The sequence below is a fragment of the Euprymna scolopes genome, chromosome 31, assembly GCF_053919585.1.
Source record: "Euprymna scolopes isolate OS-2025 chromosome 31, ASM5391958v1, whole genome shotgun sequence".
Lineage (NCBI taxonomy): Eukaryota > Metazoa > Mollusca > Cephalopoda > Sepiida > Sepiolidae > Euprymna > Euprymna scolopes.
Genome location: NC_136512.1, coordinates 29,909,477 through 29,933,208, shown reverse-complemented (window position 1 = coordinate 29,933,208; position 23,732 = coordinate 29,909,477). Strand labels below are relative to the sequence as shown.

The following is a 23,732-nucleotide window of genomic DNA, read 5'->3' as shown; positions in this document are numbered from 1 at the left end:
TTAGCCAATAACGATTCAGTCAAAACTGACATTATTTTGATCCATAATGGTTTAGTACAAACTGACATTATTTTAGCCTGTCACAATTCAGTTAAAACTGACATTATTTTAGCTCATAATAATTCAGTCAAAAGTGACAAAATTTTGGTTTGCCAACATTAAATCAAAATTGAAATTATTTTAGTCCATGATTCAGTAAAAACTGACATTATTTTAGCCCACAACGATTCAGACAAAAGTGACATTGTTTTTTTTTTCTGTATTGATTCAGTCAAAAACACATTATTTTAGCCCATAATGAGTAAATCAAAGATGACATTATTTTAGATTGTGACGATTCAGTCAACACTCACATTATTTTAATCCATCACAATTCAGTAAAAACTGACATTATTTTAGCAAGTAACGAGTCAGTCAAAACTGACATTACGATTTAGTCAAAATTGACATTATTTTGGTCGGTTAAGATTCAATTAAAACTGGCATTATTTTGGCTCATCACGATTCAAAGGTGACATTATTTTAGCCTGTCACAATTTTGTCGAAAGTGACATTATTTTGGGCTGTTATAATTCAGTTAAAATTTACATTATTTTAGTTCAGTCAAAAGGGCTGTCAAGAGTGACATTTTAGTCTGTCACGATTCAATCAAAAGTGACATTTTTTTTGGTCTCACATAATCAAGTCCAAAGTGATATTTCTTTGATCTGTCATGAATTAGTCAAAAATTACATTAGTTTTGCCATGTCACTATTCAATGAACAGTAACATTATTTTGACTTGTAACACTTCACTTAGGAATGGAATTTTTGTTGGCCTGTCACACACAAACAACATTGTTGTCTCCATTTTGAAACATTTAAATGTAACGTGATCGTTATATTTTAACTTGAACCCACATATTGTATATGAAAGTTTTTGCAAAGGAAAGAGATTCAACTGAACTTTTTTTTTTTTCAGTTTTGTTTAAAAATTATTCATGCTACTTTCCAAACAGCACATTCACTGAGTTTTACTAATTAAGGCATGACAAATGGCTTCTGCTGATTCTGAATTTATGTGATATTTAGGCTCGTCATTCAAGCAACTTCGGATTCTTATGTGAAGAACAACAAGAAGAATCAACCGATTTTAACATAGATGGACTAGTATGCTGTGTTTTTTTCTGCCAAAATTCTTTGTAAAAAAAATAAAATATCTCCCCACCACACGCATGCACACACATTGAGGAGTCAAGATTTAGAGGAATAAAAAAATTTGTTAATATATTTATTTTTCATTGTCATTTTTTTTTTTGTAAACATATACTATAAAAAAACAAAACAAAAAGCATGATTTTAATAATGTAAATATTTTTTTTTCTTTTTACTTAAAAGGAACACTTTCTTCTTTTTATGTCTTTTTCTTTTTTAAATATTCTTTTATAAAGTCTCTGAATTTTTGAGATGAGGATTGGTTACTCATTATTTGGATTCATCAGACTACTGTTCTCATCTTGAATGTGATTTTCACAACGTTTCGGTCGATGTAGTCTCCAACCTTCTTCAGGTGAATCTTGTCAAACTCTGGAATGTTTCTGTCAAACTCAGGAATTTGGATGGAATTTCGACCAGAACCCTTTATTTACTTCACGGGGGTTGCATGCTCTTGTTCTGTCAGTTATAACTGGATAGAGATCTTAAGTAATTCGCAATTGTATTTTTTTGCTGCCCACACTGGAGATTGAACCTTCAACCCTCAGGAGAAGGTCACTTTTTGCAATTAATTTTTCCAAGTACTCTAACCACTATGCCACGGGTCCTTGCAGAAGGTTGAAGGTTCAATCCTCAGTGTGGGCGACTGGAAAATATAATTGAAAATTACTTAGGATCTCTGTCCAGCTATGGCTGACGGAACAAGAGCATGCTACCGCCATGAAGTAAATATAGGGTTCCGCTCAAAATTTCGTCCAAATTCCTGAGTTCAACAAAAACATTCTCGAGTTCGATAAGATACATCTGGAGGAACTCTGTTCCGTCTACCTGCTTCCCACCGGACTACAACGTGGATGTCTTCAAGTCCAACATTAACAAATTCCTAATGAACCGCCCCCTTAAGTAAAAACTTCATCAAATCTCCACACTAACGTAATGTACTTGCAATAACCCTTATCCCTGAGTGGCTTCCGGGCCTTGATAAGTGGTGATCACTGTGTAAAAAAAAAAAAAAAAAAGGTCGGAGTTTACCGAAACATTGTAAAAATTACATTCAAGATGAGAACAGTAGTTTGATAAATTCAAATAATACGTATTCCCTTTTAGTCTTTTAAGTTTTATTCATGTACGACAAGTCCATCGATAGCCTTGAGCCCTTGGAGGAGCCATAAGCCATCCACAACTTTTGTAGATGCCTTTGTAGCGAGGAGTTCTTTTTTCAGGGTGAGGGTGTTGGCCCCCACGCCTAACTTTCCCAGAAGATACATAAAGCACCTAGTCTTCCCAAATGGTCACCCATCTGGTACTGGCTAGGCTCAACGTTGCTTAACTTTGGTGATCTGGGGAGAAACAATGCTGTACAGCTTAGGTGAGTAGCAGTAAACTAATCCCTTCTCGGAAGGAACGGTAATCTTGCGAAGGTAGACATTATTGTCTGAACATTTTTGTAAGAAATGGTGTGGACCCAAGGTTGAGACCATGGAAGGGAAGCACGGAACACAGGTTAGATGTAAGATTATATTAATTGAAAAGGTGAAGCTTACTATCCGGTGGTGCCCAATATGAGTAGTCATACACGCTGCACACTACTAGTACTCCTGCTGATTCTACGGTATTACAATTCTGTCCCCTAAAGGTGTTATCTCGCATCATAATATAGTACAGGAAGAGTCCATTGATGCAAGTTTCGGTCTCACAACAAGAAGTATTTTTTGTAAAATTTTTGATTTTTTTAATGTTTTAAAACAAACTCTAGAATTCGTATGATCTTTATGGCTGAATATTGTGTGGCTAAATCAATTTTATTAAGTGTTGAGGTTTTTTTGGTTTTTTTATAAAGGGGTAACCACTTATCAAGGCCCGGAGGCCACTTGAGAATAAGGGTTATTGAGTGTACAGTAGTCAATGGGATAATTTCTTAGTAATCGTCAGTAGTAGAAATTTGGTAAATTGGATTATTTAATGAGACGGTTCATCAAGAATTTGTTTACGTTGGACTTGAAGACAATCAAATTGTAGTCAGCTGGAAAACAGATTAACGGAAGAGAGTTCCACAGGCGTGCAGTTCTGAGAAAGAAGCTTTGTTCATGGAATCTATATTTCAGTTTAAGCACAGATAAAGGGTGAGAAAAGGTATTGACAGTGGTTTCAGCTAGACGGGTGTTTTTGTGAAAGATTGGCGAGGGGGGGACCATAGATTGGAGCTCAGACGAGCACTTCCCATGGAAATAACGATAAAGCAGAGACAGACTCGCAACGTCTCTTCTGTGGGAAAGAGATTGCAGGGAAGAGAAAAGGGCATCCCCCACTAAACTACAAATTCTATTTTGAACTATCAAGGCAGGATAAGCTGCTTCTAGCAGCACCTGCCCAGATATGGCATCAGTACTCCATCATTGGACGTACTTAGCTCTTATATAGACAGAGAATTACATCAGGAGTGAGATATCTACTGGAATGGTAGAAGGAGCCCACCATTTTTCCAGCAACCTTGGCAACAGATTTGATGTACGTGTTCCATTTCGGATCAGGAGTAAAGGTCAAGCCCAGAAACATGGAGCCTCTCCAAGACGAGAACCATTCATTTCAATTGATGCCAGATGGAGAGCAGAGCGTTGCACAAATAGAGAATCCACAGAAGCCAGTAATCGTGCCTTAATTTGTCATGCATAAATAGTAGAACTGTACATTTCATCTTTTTATAATCTAATACGAGTGAAGTTCCAAAAGTAATGCCTCTTTTTTTTTTTAATATTCCGCCTGAATAGATTAGAGGGGATTGCAAATTGCATTGTCATGATGACTGAACTTATGCATTCATGACCTGAAGGTTTCACTACTCTGTTGCAGATATTGACAGTGTGCGACTAAGAAAGCAATCCCTGTCATGTATGAGAGTTTGATGCAGAGATTCGTCATTGAATTCCTGGCAAAAGTGCATTGAGAATGGTGGTGACTATGTAGCACAAAAGGTTAGCTCATTTTAATGGTACCACTCCCGTCTTCATAGTTCTTAAACTTTTTGGGTTAAAAAGAGAAAAATAGGAGGCTTTACTTTTATAACTACTAGCAATACAAACGATTAATCGTCATTTTAAAAAAAAAATCTGAAGCACCAAACACTCACCATTTTTTTGTTGATTTCGTGAAAATGAATCTCGCAGACTTTGTCGACCACATCTTCGCTCTCGAATGTTACAAAACCAAAACCTACAAGAAATAAAAAATGACAGCTAAATTAATAAAAATCACACAAAACACGTCCAAGATGGAAAGCAAAAACATTTAAATAATTACATTAAAAAAAAAAAAAAAAAAAATGCCTTCGATTAACATATACCACTTACTAAATGCAATGCTGTATTATTACGGATTCTTGATGACCCTCCCCCCCCCTCCCAATATGACTCGGGGAATTTTTTTCCCAAATTACTACATAAATACATTAAAAAATCGATCAAATCCCTCAACGATTTCTACTCCAGCAAACCCTCAAAGAATAAATGTTTTTTTTGATTAGATATTTATTAGATACAATGTTGAATAAAAAATATAGGAGCATGTGGGTGCCTTGTGTATTTTTTAAAACGTAACTGAATATATACAGTTTTATATATATATATATATAATAGGCTAGCGAAACTAGTCGGCATTGCCCGGGTCCATAACAACAATGTACAAGTCAAAGTGTGAAGTTAAAGAGCGCGCGCAGCATCTTTCTTTTAAGATTCATCACTTTCTATCATCCTAGCTCTTCCTCCACCTCCCTTTTCTACCCCTTGTCTCTCCCGAACTCCATCACCTCTGCCTATTCCTCACTCTTAAAAATAATAAAAATGTAAAAAAAAAAAAAAAAAAAAAAAAAAAATCAAAATCCAACTAAACTTTCAGCTTAAAAGTTATTGCTATCGGCAACATCACCCCACCCCATGTCAACACTCTAAAAACATTTTTTAATGTATTCCAGGTCAATTCCAAGTTTCTACTCTGGCTTCTCTGCGTTGTAAGAAGGTTCGTGCTTAAAAGGGCAAAAAGTTAAGAAACAAGCAATAATACTTAAAAAAAAAAAAAAAAAAAAAAAAATTAATATATCAACTTATCTGATTTTCTAAATCAAACCCAAATAGCATTTAAGCTCATAAATCAAATTGACCAGACAATTTTCATTTATTATTGTTATAGGATGTTATTGGCATAATTTATTAAAAAATAATGACCTATTCTAGCCAATCTAAGTTTTAAAAGATTCTCAGATAGTCACCGGAAAAAAAAAAAATTAAATTGAAATAAAAAAATTAAGCAAGGGCCATAACTCATATTTTTTTAGAATTTTACTTAATTTTTCTATGAAACTTGTTTAAAAGAATCTAAAGTAAAAATCAGTTAGGGAAATTGAAGAATATAATGCTTAAGGTTAAAAAATGTGCAAACATATAAAAATGAAAAACTAAAATGATTTGATGGCATCCCGGGCAACATCGGGTAAGTATAGTATGGCTATGACAACAGCATAATTTTTTGATTGTTTTGAGTCTCGAGTGTGTATCCGTTGACATCTTATATGCTTTTATATAGGGTGATGTGGTTCTCAGTTGATTAACTGTGTCGGATATATACTCAAGAGTAAAAACAAGGATAAGAATATGCTGTTGTCATAACTCTAGTTATTAGGTTGGTGCAAAAATGTTTTTTGACGTTCAACTATATATATATATATATATATACACACACACACGACGTTATTATTTTCACCTAATATTTAAAATAAAAATAAAATACGCACTCATTCATGTTTTTAATCTGTATCTCTAATTATCTAAAAATTAACTTCCTTTTAAATTACTCATAAAAAAGATGGATAATATTTATTCAAAATGTAGAACGTTTTAGAAATAAAAATTGTTTGAATAAAAAAATTTGAAATCAATGCAAAAGATTATTGTTATAAAGGGAGGAAAACAAACTCAATTATTTAAGATTAAAAAATGTAAAAAAAATTATTTATTCATGATTTTAAATGAAAAATAACGAACTTTCTGGATGTAATTTGGTAATCAAAATAAATAAAGAAAGGAACAAACAAAAATAAAGAAACAAACAAAAATAAGAATGTAAAAAAAAAAAAAAATGTACATAAATAGCCAAAAAATTAAAATACTAAAAAAATAAAATACTAATAAAAATTCCCAAAAGATGTGTAAAAATTAGATTTGAAAACTGTAGAAATAAAAATGTAGTAATATGAACATCATAATAATAATAATAATAATAATAATAATAATAATAATAATAATAATAATTATAATAATAATAAAGATGACTTTGTACAAAAAAATTAAAAGATGCAAAAAAAAAAAAAAAAAAAAAAAAAAAAATGAGAATCTATTAAAAAAAGAGTTAATAATTATCTCAATTGATATTCCATTCTGAATTGAATGAAAAAAAATATCTTCATTCAGTATTTTTGGATTATTTCAATATTCCGTTATCATCTTGGATGTTATTCTCACATTTTCGATAATATTTTCAGATTTTTTTTTTTTTTAATATAAGAGAGTCACCACTTGAAGATAAGAATCAATGAATATAAGATGATAGTGTAGTAATCGTTCATGGTGGAAATGGGATAAAAATTTGGATTATTAAAAAGGATGGCTCAACAAGAACTTGAAGGTTACCATATTGTAATCAGCCGGGAAGCATGCCAATGGAACAGTGTTCCACATGTGGGCAGTTCTAGGAGAGAAACTTTGTTCATGGAATATTCGTTTAGATTTAGGCACAGATAAAATGCAAAAAAATTGTTAATAGTGGTTGTAACTAGTCGAGTGTTTTAAGAAAGTTTGGCAAGGATTGAGACTTTCATAGATTGGAGCTAGACCAGCACTTGCCATGGAAATAATGATAGAGCAGAGACAAGCTCGTAACTGTCTCTTCTGTGGAAAAGAAGTTACGGAGAAAAGAAAAGAGATTTTAAAGTTGGTTTTGACCTCTGTCAAGGTAAGACAGGGCGCGCCAAGCAGTTCCTGCCCAGATGTGATAACAATACTCTTTTTTAGGATATACTTGGCTCTTATACAGATAGAGAATTGCATCGGCAGTGAGATACCTGCCGGAGCGGTAGAACGATCCAACCATTTTCCCAGCGATATTGGCAACAGATTTGATGTACGTGTTCCATTTCAGATTCTTTTCTATATTCCTATTTCTGATTTGAAAATCGTCTAAAAAGTTGAATTTCATTGGGGTTTTCTTTTTTTGTTGTTTTTTTTTTTTTTCGTTGTTTTTTTTTTTTTGAAGGGGGATTTAGTGGAGCGTCCTCATCTACTTATAAAGGCAGATATACTTTTCTTTTTAATTTGACAAACTTAATGTTTTCTCTTTATTTATGATTATCCATGATTTTGATAAACTCATTGTGAGATTTTCATCTATATTTTTCATTTGTGTCACCAGTACAAAACTAAGTTTGAAACAACAATATATATATATATATATATATATATATATATAATAAAGTAAAGAGTCGTTTTTGGAATAGAAAGTAAGGTTCCAATTTTTCTGATTCCAACACCAGTTCTTCCAAAAATACCGATTTTTTTTTTTTTTTCGATTCATCATCCTGTAGAACTTCGTTTCTATCAGATTTTCACCTGTTATTTTGGTAACGTGCTTTGCTATAATGTTTTTTTAATTATGCAATTTATATTATGAAAGATATTTCAGCTTATCTATCACCTTAAAAAATATAAATAAAAATGAGCAAAGGCCATAATTAATATTTTTAGTGAAGAGTTGCCTCCCTTAAAACTAGATTTTTTATTTTGTCTATCCAAAAAAAAAAAATAAAAATAAAAATAAATAAATAAAACAAAATAAAATAAAAAAATTTTGGAAGCTAAAAAAAAAAAAATGTCAAATAAAAATTAAAAACTAAAATGACTTCACCGAATCCCGGGCAACGCCAAGCAGATATATCTAATGAAATTAGGTACGTGTATATATTCATAAATTTCGATTTATATGATTCACTCCTGAACTAATTAACCGATCATTGTGAATTTTGAAACAGCTGCTAGGCATAAAGAGGGATAATATAAGCTATATTTAGTTTAATTTAATTTCATGAAAATACGGTTAAAAAAAAATAAAGAAAAAAAAGGGGGTGGATAGCTTTCCCGAAAATTCAGTACCTTTTATTAGATATCAATTGTTCCCAAATTTCAATTTTTGGGGGCATTTTAAAGGGTTTTTATATTTCATAATATGACACAACCTCAGATTTGAAGATTCAAATATTTCAGATTTGCAGTAAATTTGATCCACCGTCATTAGACACCATTTAAGCAAGATTCACTGAATTTCATTTTTTTATGACTCCTTAAGCTTAAGCCCTTAAATGTTAAACTTTTCTAGGATTAAAATCATGAAATTGATTTTGATCCAAATTCGAATAAGGCTTCCAGATTTTAAGTCAAGCAGCATTATATCTTGATTTTAATCTTCGTAAAGAGATATAAACGTAGTTCAAAACTATTCTGTTCGGAGAATTAATTTTATCTGTCCTGGGACGTGTATTATACTTGTTATATATAAAATTATGTACATTATATATGTTGATACAGCGTTTCCTGTTAGATCACCGATGTTAAGCAACGTTCAGCCTGGTCATTACTAAAATGGGTGACCATTTAGGAATACAAAGTGCTATATGGGCTCTCTGTTTACATCGCTGTTGCTTCCAATCATCCTGGACATCTCCGTGCAACTGGAATCAGACCGTGCAGACTCAGGAAAAGAAGTGGCTAGGAATTGCACAACCTTTGCTTCTTAATTACACAAACAGCACTCCCCCCTCCCTTTGTACAGAGGACATCTATTGTCTCAAGACTGAACGGAGGCGATAATGTATATTTCTATTGATTGTCTGATTCCTTCAGACGCTGCAATATTAAGTTGCACTTGATTGAGTTAGTCAGGTATATATATATATATATATATATATATATATATATATATATATCCAGGCGTCGTATCACCTATTGAAAATAAAAACTCTCACGGGCTGTTCCAGGTTGTTATGTACACCAATTGCTGGTTGCTGGATTAAAATACTCAAAATATGCAAGTATTGATTTTAGACCGAATAAAGAAACGCAGAAAACAATGGAGGAAACTGATTTTGCTGTCTCGCATTCGTAAAACGCAGCAGGCGTATCTTTCAAAGCCCACAATCGCCAACTCTATGCTATTGTTATTACCATAGAAGACGCTCGACTGAGCTCCAATCAGTTTATTACTTGTAAAAAATATTCATAGTAACTACTTCCTACTACAAATTTCAATGGAAGATGCTCGACTGAGCTATCTCTTGCTCTTACTTCTAAAAATATTCACAATAACAACTCTACTTCTTACCACAAATTTCCATAGGAGATGCTCGACTTAGCTCCAATCATTGGTTCCCACTTGTAAAAAACATTCACAATAAGAACTCTACTTCCTATCACAAATTCCCATGGAAGATGCTTGACTGAACTCCTATCTCTGATTCTTAATTCTAAAAATATTCACAGTAACAACTCTACTTCCTCCCACAAATTTCCATAGAAGATGCTCGACTGGGCCCCAATTATTGGTTCCTACTTGTAAAAATATTCATAGCAACAACTCTACTTCCTACCACAAATTTCCATGAAGTATGTTTGTTTGATCATTTCACACTAAAACCATTCATGTTTTGTATAGGATTAATTTGTTAATACTCTCTCAATGATAGTTACTTTTTAATTCATAGTTACAGGCTGGGAAACCATATGAAAATTTAGGCAATGCAGTTGTGTGTTTAGATTTCGGATATTGGGTAAGTCAATGGACAATGAACAATTAAAATAAAGTTTTCACTGCTAGTTGGCCGTTAGGTTTTATAGCATATCAGCAGTTATTGTGTCATTTTCTGCTAAAACCGTACTTTTATTTTTATATGATTAATATTGAAATCAATCTGTTTTGCCGAGTTTTTTTTATTTTGCAAATAATCATAGAATAATAAAAAAAAAAAAAGTTTATTTCAGTAAGTCCTAATTTACTTGCTATCATAAGAGGACAAAGTTTCACATTTCTTTTTTTATTAAGCTTTCGTTGTTGCAGGATGACATGATCTTGTCTTGGATGATAGCCATGTATCTGTTCAAATGTGCCCATTTTGATGCATAACCTAATTATTTCAAGGTACAATCTTTTTTTTAATTTTTTTTTTTTATTTTTGTGTCTGTTGTATTTTATTTTTGTGATATTTTTGAAATCAAGGTTTCCGGCATTACTAAACCTTATAAATGGCCATGGAAGAGATATTACGCCAGCTCAATTATCCCTAAGTGAAAAAAAAAAAAAAAAAAAAAAAAAAAAAAATTTTTTATTTCTCAACTGCTTGCAAACGGATTTTTCTACAAACTTGGATGATACTCATACTGGATTTTAAATTTGGATCTATTTGTCAACATTATGAATCTGACTTCTTTGTATAACAAAGTTGACTCTTGTGATCATTTCCTCTTGAAAATACTTAACCGCTCCATATACTTTCACCTCGATTTTTAATCTTTAATTTCTTTAATTTCATTTCTTCTTCATTTCTTTTCTTCATTTCATTTCTTTTTCATTTCTTTTCTTCATTTCATGAACTCTTTGCACTAACACTTTATTTCGCAATTATGACTGATTTTCATATAATGCTGTTTCAACTTATGCTATACTTCGCTATAATATTCATTTGCTAATATCTTTCCTCTGGTGAGAACGCAATTCTTTGAAACTCTGTGGATTAAGGGAATTTTAATATTTCTTATTTGAGTATCCTGTCGAACAATAAATTCATGTAAAATATAATTTACAGCCTAAAATTGTGTACTCTCTCTCTCTTTCTCTCTATATATGTTAGCCATCCCAATGCTCCCCACCAACCTCATCATAGTTTTCTAGTTAATCGTCACCGACATCCAAACAACGTCCGTGAGACGGAAAATTACTTTTCAAACCAGCATTTGACTTGCAAAGTCTGCCACATATGGCAGACAAGGTTGTGCTGAAACTTGTTTTTGCTCCCTCTGCTCATGCCACGGTTTTTTGTTTTTTTTTGTGGTTAATGTAAGCCGCTTTTGAGAGGAGCATGCGATTACAAGTCTCACATTTTCAACTGTTCAATTCAATGGACAAAACCGACACATTGCCTTTCCAAAGGTTTCTTTTGAGTTCAACATGATCGATTCTTTCCCTTGCAAAAATTTCAGACCCCCCCCCCTCCTCCATAACTAGCCTCCTCCATCTATAAATAAAATATATATCATTTCTTCCATTTGAGAACCAGATGCCTTCATTGATACATTAGCTCTATTATGTCACCTAACCAGGACTTTTGGTTCTTGCCAACAAATTGCCTGAAACATTAGCATGTTCAGTGTAGTTACTATGTAATATTTGTCTATATAAATAAATATATATATATACCTTGAAAAAAATTTATTATTTCAAAAGGAATATTATCATTATTATTATTCGTAAAGTATACAGATTGATATAGGAATATCCACAGGGCCAGCTAGCATCAAGTAATCTTATTAGCCAATCATCAACCAAAGGAACAATACTTCTGATAAGCCACGGAATATGCGCAAATGTTTAAAATATTCAGTAGATATTGTCGAGATAAGCAACAATACATCAGCCACCTGTGGTCTGTGCAATGCTATAATTAGATAAATTTTTCTACACACAAAACTACTTGTTAATTATGTATTGCATATATATATATATATATATATGTATGTATATTTATGTATATTTATGTATATATATTACACACACACACTAGTAGGGAGACAAGACGTTGCCCGGAATTAAATAAGGATCAACAAATGTTCCACACTTCCAATATTTCTCATTGGAATCGGTAGAATTGCCCTGTTATTACCCAAATCGATTGATTGCCTTCTTTAGTCGGTTGTCCAAAGTTTTTTTTGTTTTGCTTTTCCGAACACACACACACACACACACACACACACACACACACACACACACACACACACACACAGGTGTCTAGTTACTTGTAACTGGCTGACTGGAACATGCTCATGAATGTGTAGCAACCCAAATGCGTATGTAAAACATATATATATGGTAACTTCCTTCCAGCTTGACAGATTATGGATACCCACTGTAGGGGTGCCTACACATGGAATTTTTGAGGCAAGAGTTGCACAATCTCCAAATGGCAAGTAGAGGTTCAGGACGACAGGAAACAATGCCAAGATAAGCGGAGAACACATGCAGTGCCTAGAATTCCCAAATGGTCACTCATCTGGTCTTAGCCAGGCCCATATATATATATATATATATGTAGAAATATATTTTTTTGTGATATATACCACTCCTTGAACCAAAATGGCGTAATGTAAACATAAGGTATTTCCAGCTTCCCTACCAATTTTCGGATTTTAATTGTGTCAAAACGCATTTTATTTCCTTTTGACGGATTGATTGTTGCTATTTCTTCTGATGAGTTAAGAGCATAATAGATTCACTGATTGATATAATAATTAAGTGATTGATTTTGCGTTACGAAACAGATACTGTCAAGAATTGAAGAGGTCTCCAGTTACAACATATTACTGCTTATGTAAAAACAAATAAAAAAAAGTACACCTTGCCTTACTTCGGTATTGAGCACTCTTGTATTAACCTCATTAAACTTCATTGATTACTTCTGGAAAATAAGCTCCAATTATACACACACACGTATAGATAAGGTCAAATTAATTCTCAGTGCAGGATAGTCAGGCACCACTTTTATGTTCTCTTTTATGTCACAAAGAATAAAATAAAGATATAGTGCTACTAAACCTTATATGTAGAATCCTTATTACAATTATAATTAAAATTCATTACGTGGAGAGAAATGATATAAGAATGACACGATGGGTGTCTAATGCGAATCTTAAAAATTGCCTCAGAAAAAGATAAAATCTAGACTATATATAAGATGTGTGTAGAACAGGAGACTTTGTTGGTATAGTCATGTCAAAAGACAGATAAGAATTCTTGTGTTAGTAAATGCACCGCAGTTGAAGTAGCATGGTGAGGTCAGGGAATGCAGGAGATATAAGGATGAATCGGAGAGAAAAAGGGATAAATAAAGACCTGGGCAGAGATAGGTTAGTGGGGAAGACAATTTCTAAAAGCCACCCAACACATTCCAGCACGTAAAACAAACGTTGAACTGGTGATGATAACGATGATGATGTGCTCTCGAAGGATCGTGTGTAGCGCATGGATTGGTTTCCGTTTTACATTCCTGTAATAGCGTCACCAGAGATCAGACCATTCCTGTAATGACCTGGTCTCTGTTGATTGTAGTGTAGTGCTGGTTCTGTGCAGTTCTAGGAGGTCCGCTCTCCCAGGCTTTGTCTTCTCTTTGAGAAAGGGGTTAGTTTATTGCTGATCGCCTGAGGCGCCCTTACTGGGGAATGCTGATGGAGCTGCCTAAGCATTTTTTCTTTTTGCAGGTCAGATTGCCCCTCCTTGGGAGGGGTACTGTCTTCCCAATCCCACTTTCAGGCCCCGGTGTCACGGTTCTTGCAGTGGCAGAGAACTAAATTACAGTTAGGTTATGGGCACGGAGTTAACTGAAAAACGTCAGCGTGAGAAATGAGATACTAAAATATAAAGAGTTCCTATTTACAATGCCTCCCCACGAGACAGAGGTAGACACCAGGGTCGTTTTTTAACTTGGAGAAAAAGGAACGAACATTAAAAATTGTCTCAGTCGTGAATGATTGCTCTTCCACTGACAGAGAACAAGAAATTGAAGTGAAGAACAGATACTACACTTTGAGATATTAAATCCTTTATTCAAGCTAAAATTACAATGTAAGTTCTAACTGAACAAAAAACTTAGGCACAAGGTCAACTCAAAAGGGGAGAAGAATTGGGGGTCGTTAGTCATCCTTGTCACTCCAGAACTAAACAAAAGTTTCTCTTAGCTAGTATCTTCTTTCACCATAATACCACATTCACTCTTTCGTACTCGGGGACGTCCTACTTTTTCTTTTTTTTTTTTTCTTACACGGTGGTCATCACTTATCAAGGCCTGGAAGCCACTCAGGGATAAAGGTTATTGCAAGTACAGTACGTTAGTATGGAGATTTAATGAAGTATTTACTTAAGAGGGCGGTTCATTAGGAATTTGTTAATGTTGGACTTGAAGACATCCAAGTTGTAGTCAGGTGGGAAGCAGGCAGACGGAACAGAGTTCCACAGGCGTGCAGTTCTAAGAAAGAAGCTTTGTTCATGGAATCTACGTTTTGATTTAGGCACAGATAAAGAGTGGGGGAAATTTTTCACAGTGGATTCAGCTAGACAGGTGTTTTTCATGAAAGATTGGCGAGGGGGGGGGACCAGAGATTGGAGTTATTAGAACCCAACTGTTAACACTTTGATCTTGGCCCGATGAAATAAATTATTTTAAAAGGAAATGTAGTTTGGAAATTAGACAAAAACAATTTATTGTGGGCAACATCCTCTATGTGACCTATGTGCATTAAAATTGTTCATATTCAAAAGACGTTTTTAAGCCAATAGTTATTGAGTAAAGTAATCCGCGTTCAGCTATTTAGGTTCACGGCAGAAACTAAGTACATAGCAAGAGCAATAATTTGCCCAGTGGACTAATTCGCAAAAAAATAAAATTAAATAATAATAATGATAATGTTCATCAAATTCTGTCCGTGTTTGTTTACAATATCACGTCAGCTGATATTTGGGCTTGATGAGGAATGCCCTGGAAAAGTCACTTCTGATTAATGTTTAGTTTTAAACTATGCAAACGAAGAAATGATTTGCTACGATTTTAAATGGTATCTTTTCTTGTATCGTAAACTGAACTCATTAATAAGAAAAAAAATTAAAATGAAATTGTGAGGTACATTCGGGCTTGAACAGGGGATCATTCGACCTGTAGTCGAATGTTCTACCACGAAGCTACATCTCCAGATTAAAATAAATCTGTTTTTTTTTTTTTTTTTTTTTTTTTTTTAAAGAAGAAATGATTTGCTGAAGTGTTATTATCTCCCCTGTAAAACTATTCATTTTTTTTTTTTTTTTTTTTTTTTTTTTAGATAAAAAAAAAGTTATTTTTAAAATAGGATATTTTCTATTTTCGATATTTATCAAATGTATTTCTGTACAAAACATATCAACGAACACTGCCAGACATGTAAATTAGCTTTGTGTGGAATTTGCAAATGATAGGTGGAACCTCTGAGGAAGGAACTCACACACACACACACACACAAAGTAACTTTATATATAGTAGAGATAGAGACTCCGAATCAAAATGGCTACCAAAGATTATTTTATTCAATGTGCTTGTAAAATAAGACCACCACCTTAGTGGTTTAGTCAATCGCATCATTTCGCATTTAGTCATTTTAATCAAGATAAAATGCAATACTGATTTTTAATAGGATCAGACTAAATCGGGTTTGTATTACTGTACACAGATTCGAAAAAGTTGTCAAAAACAAATATATAACAAATAAATGTTATCAAAGGCAAGATAAGTTACTTTTCTACCTAACTGGATGTGTTTAGTGTTTTTATTTAATGTAACATGTTTATTCAGTTCGAAAAACATCTAGTATTTACCGATGCATTGGAAAATTCAAAATGGCGCCGAACTCTCTGCTGAACATGGTAAGTTTGGGAAAATGAGTTAAAAATAAAAAAGTAAACCACATACTGTTAAAAACCCACCGAATATATGTCAGCGTATGTCATGGTAACATATATTGAGCTAGTTTCTAACAGTATTTTTTATATTTTTAACTCATTTTCCCAAACTTACCGTGTTCAGCAGAGAGTTCGGCGCCATTGTGAATTTTCCATCACATCGGTAAACACTGTAGCTTTGTCAAGCTAAATAAACCAGTTATATTGAATAAAAACACTAAAAAATTATCCAGTTGGGTAGAAAAGTAACTTATCTTGCCTTTGGTAACATTTATTTGTTAGATATTTGTTTTTTTAACAACGTTTTCGAATCTATTTGATTCTAATTAGCCAATTTAATTTGTTATTTGCATTCTTTGAACCAATGTTCTCATCTTGACTGTTATTTGTAAAATAGAACAGATACTACACTTTGTTATTCGCTTGTTTCAGTTGATGTGACCTCCAACCTTCTTCAGGTGTATGTTGTCAAAATCTGGAATTTGGATGGAATTTCAAACGGAAGCCTTTATTTACTTCACACGGGTAGCATACTCTTGTTCCGTCAGTCATGACTGGATAAAGGCCCTAAGTAAATCATAATCATATTTTTTTTCGGTCACTCACACTGAGAATTGAACCTTCAACCTTGAGGAGAATATCACTTTTACTTGGAAAAATTAATTGTAAAAGTGATATTCTCGTGAAGGTTGAAGGTTCAATTCTTAGTGCGGGTGACCGAAAAATACAATTGCAAATTACTTAGGACCCCTATCCAGTCATGGCTGATGGAACAAGAGCATGCTACCTCCGTGAAGTAAATAAAGGGTTCCGCTCGAAATTCCGTCCAAATTCCCCGAGTTCGACAAGATACACCTGAAGAAGGTCGGAGGTTACATTGACCGAAATGTTTTGAAAATGACACTCAAGATGAGAACAGTAGTCCGAAGAAACCAAATTATACAAAACATTTTCTGTTATCACGATTGATAGTGTCCGGATGAGTTGATGAAGTGACCCAAAAGGGTAGATAATGCTAAAATTTTGGATATAAATTTTTTGTGTTAGGTTTTTGCAGTTCTTGCAGGGAGATGTCAATTAAATCACACCTCATACCACACCTCTTAAAAACGATATATAATTGTATTTTTGTTATCTCCCCTGGCAAATAGTGCTTTCTAGTAAATCACACGTCATACCCCCCTCTCTCTCTCTGTCTCTCTCGAGTAAAGTACTTGAGTTTAAGGATTCCAATCTGGATTTATAACTGGGGTATTTTATCTCATTTATCAGTTTTTTTTTTTGTTTTTTTTTTTTACACAGTGATCACCACTTATCAAGGCCCGGAAGCCACTCAGGGATAAGGGTTATTGCAAGTACATCACGTTAGTGAGAAGATTTTATGAAGTGTTTAATTGGGGGGGGGGCGGTTCATTAGGAATTTGTTAACATTAGACTTGAAGACATCCAAGTTGTAGTCCGGAGGGAAGCAGGCAGACGGAACAGAGTTCCACAGGCGTGCAGTTCTAAGAAAGAAGCTTTGCTCATGAAATCCACGTTTTGATTTAGGCACAGATATAGAGTGGGGGAATTTTTCACAGTGGATTCAGCTAGACGGGTGTTTTTCGTGAAAGATTGGCGAGGGGGGACCAGGGATTGGAGTTCAGACGAGCACCTGCCATGAAAATAACGATAAAACAAGGATAGGCTCACAACGTCTCTTCTGTGGGAGAGGGGTTGCAGGGTAGAGAAAAGGGCATCCCCCACTAAACCACGAAGTCTATTTTGTACTCTGTCAAGGCATGATAGGCTGTTTTTAGCAGCTCCTGCCCAGATATGGCAACAGTATTCCATCCTTGGCCGTACTTGGCTTTTATATAGATAGAGAATTGCAGTTAAAGGAAAATTTTCAATTCTATTTCAAACAATTAGTGATCATTTGAAATCAAACCAGTTTAAAAACTATTACCGAGATTATAAATTTGATTTTTGTTTGTGTACTTAATTTTTTTTCCTGGCTGTTATTCTCATCTTCATAGTTGTTGTTTTACCATGTTTCGGCCAACTCATCCTCTGGCCTTCTCCAGCTGGCTAACCACGACGGGATAGGAATGCTGGGTCTTGTAACAATACCCGACAGTAATTAATGCCTTCCATAGTTTTTGTCCCACCAGCATTCCTATCCCATTGTGGTTAACCACCTGAAGAGGGCCAGAAGACGAGTTGGCTGAAATGTGGCGAAACAACCAGTTATGAAGATGAGGATAACAGTCCGCAAAAAAATGAATACACAAATTATGAAGCCTCTTCTCAAAAGGTTTCCAAAAAATAAAAATAATATATAATTATATTTTTGTTATCTCCCCTGGCAAATGATGCTTTCTAGTAAATCACACCTCATGCTATCTCTCTCTCTCTCTCTCTCTCTCTCTCTCTACTAAAGTACTTAAGTTTAAGGATTCCAATCTGGATTTATAATTGGGGTATTTAATCCTGTGTATCAGTTCAGGGAAAATCTTCAATTCTATTTCAAACAATTAGTGACCGTTTGGAATCAAACTAGTTTAAAAACTACGATATGACAGAAATTATAAATTTATTTTTTGTTATCTCCCCTGGAAACTGGTGCTTTTTTTTCTTCTTCCTTTTTTTATGATTAGATAGTTTAATGACAGCTTTCCAATAATTAATTTCTATTCTTAAACTATAATTCCTTTGAACTATAGATTAAAATTAGAATGTATAAAATGGCTACTATCACAAAGAACATTAAATAAAATAAAAACTCATGTGAACATCAAAAATTCATAAATTTCACTTTGTGTAATAAATCTCTCTCTCTCATATGTATATATGAGCCTCTTATATGTGCCTATTTGTTTAGTATAATGTTAATATTTTAAAACATTTTAATATACTAATTTTAAAACATTAATATAAGAAATTTTTCAGTAAACTTAATGTAACAAACTTTCAGAAAATTCTTTTGTACTGTACGCTTGTTGGAATATTGCCGTATTAGCAAAATAGATATGGATAATTATAAATATTACATATCAGCACATAAATTGAGAATTACATTTCAAATGTTAGTATAAAAAAGGACACTCTATGGTTATATGAGAATACAATGAGAGAAATTTTGAATACCTTCACATTACAGATTGTGTAGTACTGTGTAAACATAACGTCCATATAAATAAAATATCAATATTTTGCCTCATCACGCTTTATGGATTTTGCATCATCACGCTTTATGGATTTTGCATCATCACGCTTTATGGATTTTGCATCATCACGCTTTATGGATTTTGCATCATCACGCTTTATGGATTTTGCATCATCACGCTTTATGGATTTTGCATCATCACGCTTTATGAATTTTGCATCATCACGCTTTATGAATTTTGCATCATCACGCTTTATGGATTTTGCATCATCACGCTTTATGGATTACCTCATATACATACATTGGATCATTAAAAAACTCTCCATTTGGATTATACCTTTCCTCATGGCCTTGGATTTGAAGATTGTGCATTTATATTTTTTTTCACTGAATCTAACATCATGGAATATCCTTTTTTAATCTTGGCCTTGTTTTTACACTTTTCATACAAGGTTTTTAGTTTTTCAATCCAGTGTCCATTCAACACGGCCATAGCCAAGATTGAATTCACTACACGAGTTTGTAGTGTAATTCAAATCTTGTCGGGAGCTAAATAATTGATGCTTCGCCAGGGCTATCAAGGGTATTTTTTATTGTGACACCATCATTAGATTGGGGTGCCTACTAAGCCTTAAGAGAGTCTCATCCACCCTCGAGAGAAGGATAGACTGCTCCAGTTTCTCAACCTGGTATTTTGCCTTGTGGTACATACACCACCTCACCTTCTCAAATGGTCACCCATCTGGTACTGGCCAGGCTCAATATTGCTTAATTTCGATGATCTGGTGAGAATTGGTGGGTCAACGTGATTGTGCTGTATCAACGTAGATTGTGCCGTTTTTCAATATATGTGCTAAATAGCAATATTTATGACACCCTATTAACATTATTTTGCTAAAACAACATTTCCTCTGATGATATGAGCCATTTATTGAAAATTCATGGATTAAAAAAAAATGACTTTAAATTTTTCATATTCTTTGTCATACAATAAATTTGTTGTAAATCTTAAATTTACTTAATTCCAAATTTTCACTATATATATATTTATATATACATATACAAATTTTCCGACCAGCAGTAATCATGACACCCTGCACTGATGATTTCCAAAAGGATGAAACACTAGTGTCCGTAGGTATTTAATAATTATTATAGTAAATAATTATGTCAGCCCCTTTTAAGCGTATCTTATCGTTGAGCACTTTACAGTTGAAATAAAGTCGGTCACTTTAGCTTGCATGCGCAGATCATATAATCATTCTGACAGACGTTAAGACATTTAAAAATAAATGTTTAAATTTCAACGATGTTTCTTGCGGTTGACAGTGGCTATGTGGATTTCTTCCTTACTAATGGAGTCAGAGATGGCTTTGCTGCTGGGCTTGAATGTCCCGACCGGCAGTAATCGTGACATCCTGCGCTGATGATTCCCGAAAGGATAAAACACTAGTGTCCGTATGTATTTAATAATTATTATAGTAATTATATATATATATATATATATATATATATATATATATAATCAAGCTGATATATAAAATTGATAATTAATCAAGTGTTTAGTACAATTCAAGATACACGCAGGATAAATAGGATTTAAAATGGCCGCCACAATTCAACTAATACATTTATGGATCTAGGTCTTCATGGATTTAGCCTACAATTGTAAAACGAAATAAGAGAGGGGAAGAAAGCACAGTCGATTAGAATAGATTAATTTCAGATCGGATTTAGAGTTAATCTAAATTTCATCCGCACTTCCCCTAAGCGGGTTAAACCAACTTCCTCCGAAGGAGAAAGTTTCATGAGGATAGCAAATACAGAGTTGCTTGTATATCTCACTCAGGAGAAATGACAGTGTTAGGTTTTTGCAATTCTTGCAAGGAGATGTTGAGGTGCTCCTACGTACAGTGCCTATTATTCCCAGTACTGACCAGGCTAAACTGTGCTTGGCTTTGGTGATCTAATGAGGACCGCTGTAACGTGAGTTATGTCATATAAAAAATGTGTGTCAACATAATTATGCCGACAAAACAGTAAAAAAAAAAAAAAAAAAAAAAAAAAGCCTTTTATTCTAATTTTTTTCGATATTTTGTTTAATTTATAAAACTTGATCAACATTTTAATAAAACTCTCGCCCCTCCACTGCTTAAACATTCCTGCTATGTTTCCAAGCATGTCCTTCCATCGTTCTAAATTCCACAAACGACCCTACCTACGCCATAACATTCCTCCTTACTTCCTTTGCCTTTCCCCTCTAGAACAGACTATTTTCCACATACCTGTTGACCAACAAAATATTATTGCCACCAACCAATCCTCTGTAAACACACAATGTTACTATTGCTAACCCTACTCCCTCAAACCTAACACTATTCCTTGCTTTGCCTAGAAATTTTGATTTTTCAGAGACTGAACAGCATACATTGGCTTCAACGACACTTAAGCAATAGCAGCTCGGATTTGTACCTTAATTTCAACGATACAATCAAAATACATGATTTCCAGTTTCGAATGACACATTAGATATAAATAATAATTTATATAATTATTAAATGCTGTGAATAGTTCGCCCTTGCTTGAATCTTGTCTTCAATGACCGGTCGATTTCATCGTTTAAAAAAGCAATAACAAGTGAATTATATAAATATATATATATATATATATCTCAAATTTTAGTCATTCAATAAATTTAAAAATATAGGATGGTCTTTATAGAATATTACTGCCAATAATATTTTGTAAGACCTATAATCACAGGTTTCCAGTTGATTAAAAGAAAATTTTATTCTGAAGTATATATATATATATATATAAACAGGTTCCTTCAGTCTTTGACAGACTATAGATACTTTTTTTTTTCATTTTTCTTAAACTTTTTCTTCTAGGGGATGGGACATCCAACCAGATGTCTGACATTTACCCCTATTTTAGTGAGTCCAACCAAGAGATCTTTTCAGGATTCTAGCCGTCCCTTTCAGTGCAATCGTTTGTATTTCACTTGCACTTGGTTCACCGGGTATGCTTGCTATGTACTTTTTAAAGTTCTTTTTCATAAGTCCAGTTGCTCCTATGATGACTGGTATAATTGAAACGTCTTTTAATTTTCAATTTCGTTTCATATCATACATAAGTCCTTGATACTTTGTTATCTTTTCCCCCCATGTAGGAGTGTCTGTGTGTGAAGTGAAGTAACTATACAGGACGACTGGAAACACATAAGCTCAGAGCACATACAACGCCTAGAATTCCCAATGGTTACCTATCTGGTACTAACCAGGTTCGACATTGCTTAACTTAACCGGTGTGTCAACATGATTAGGACGTGTATATATATATATATATATATATATATATATATGCACACAAATACAAAAAACAGGCTTCTTCAATCTTTGACTATGGATACCCACAAAAGGGTACCTGCGTGTGAAATTTTTGTGGCAGGAGGTGCACAATCTCCAACCACATCTCTCTCCTGAGTCGACATTGTTAGACCAGTGGCAAGTGAAATATATGTACAGGATGACTGGAAACAAATGCCGAGATAAGCAGAGAGCACATACAGCGCCTAGTATTCCCAAATATATATATATGGCATAATTGCATCACACACTGGTTCTAGTCAGATCACTGAAGTTAATCAACGTTGAGCCTGGTTAGTACCAGATGGGTGATTATATGTATGTGCGTATCGGCGTGGCTCAGAGGCAAAAGAATGAGGGTAGAGAGTTGTGGGTTTTGGTTTCCATTCTAACTGATGTCACCCAAGTCATGTACATGTATTTTTTAGTTTTGATCTCACTTCTATATATTAGGCACAATATAATAATCAATAGAGAATCATCTCTATAATAATTAATATATTCTCTGCATGAATTAAAATATCATATTTAAGCGTATCTTACGGACGGCCTGCTAGTATATAAATAAAAATGCAAAGTATCAACAAGGTTACAAACAAAAGAAAATATAAAGTTGCCTCTGATTCTGTTTAATAAAATACTTTCTTGATAAAGTTTTATAAATGAAACGAAACATCTATAAAGAAGTCAGTATGAACCTTATTTTATTCTTTTTAGTTTGCTTATTTCTCTTAATTCTTTTTTCTTATACCAATACAAATTGTTGGATATCTTTTGAACCAGAGATTCTCATCCGGGGTCTTCTTGGACCCCCACCTCCTCCCTGGGAGGGGGTCCACAAAAAAAGTAGTTTCTATTTACTAAATTTTGATTGGGATCCTTGGCTGTCAGAAGAATGTCAGATACAATTCGATAAAATTGATGCTAAATACGGTGGCTAATTAGGGTTTGTATTACTGTACACAGATTCGAAAAAGCTGTCAAAAAGCAAATATATAACAAATAAATTTTATCAAAAGGCAAGATAAGTTACTTTTCTACCTAACTGGATAATTTTTTTAGTGTTTTTAATTAATGTAACATGTTTTTTCAGCTCGAAAAACGGTGTTTACCGATGTATTGGAAAATTAAAAATGGCGCCGGACTCTGTTGAACACGATAAGTTTGAGAAAATGAGTTAAAAATGAAAAAACTATATGGTAAACGACAAAGACTGAAAACCCGAATGTTCTAATTTCT

At 33.7% G+C, this 23,732-nt stretch overlaps 1 protein-coding gene across 3 annotated transcripts in view; it reads right to left on the bottom strand.

Annotated features, from left to right (window-relative positions):
• LOC145255668 (RNA-binding protein Musashi homolog 2-like) overlaps nt 1-23,732 on the bottom strand; it is a 709,158-nt gene that overhangs the window by 189,408 nt on the left and 496,018 nt on the right. For all 3 annotated transcript variants that reach the window (XM_080114227.1, XM_080114229.1, XM_080114228.1), the window contains one exon: nt 4,321-4,403. In XM_080114227.1, the coding sequence (XP_079970353.1) occupies nt 4,321-4,403 (83 nt within the window). The remainder of the gene's footprint in view (nt 1-4,320; nt 4,404-23,732) is intronic.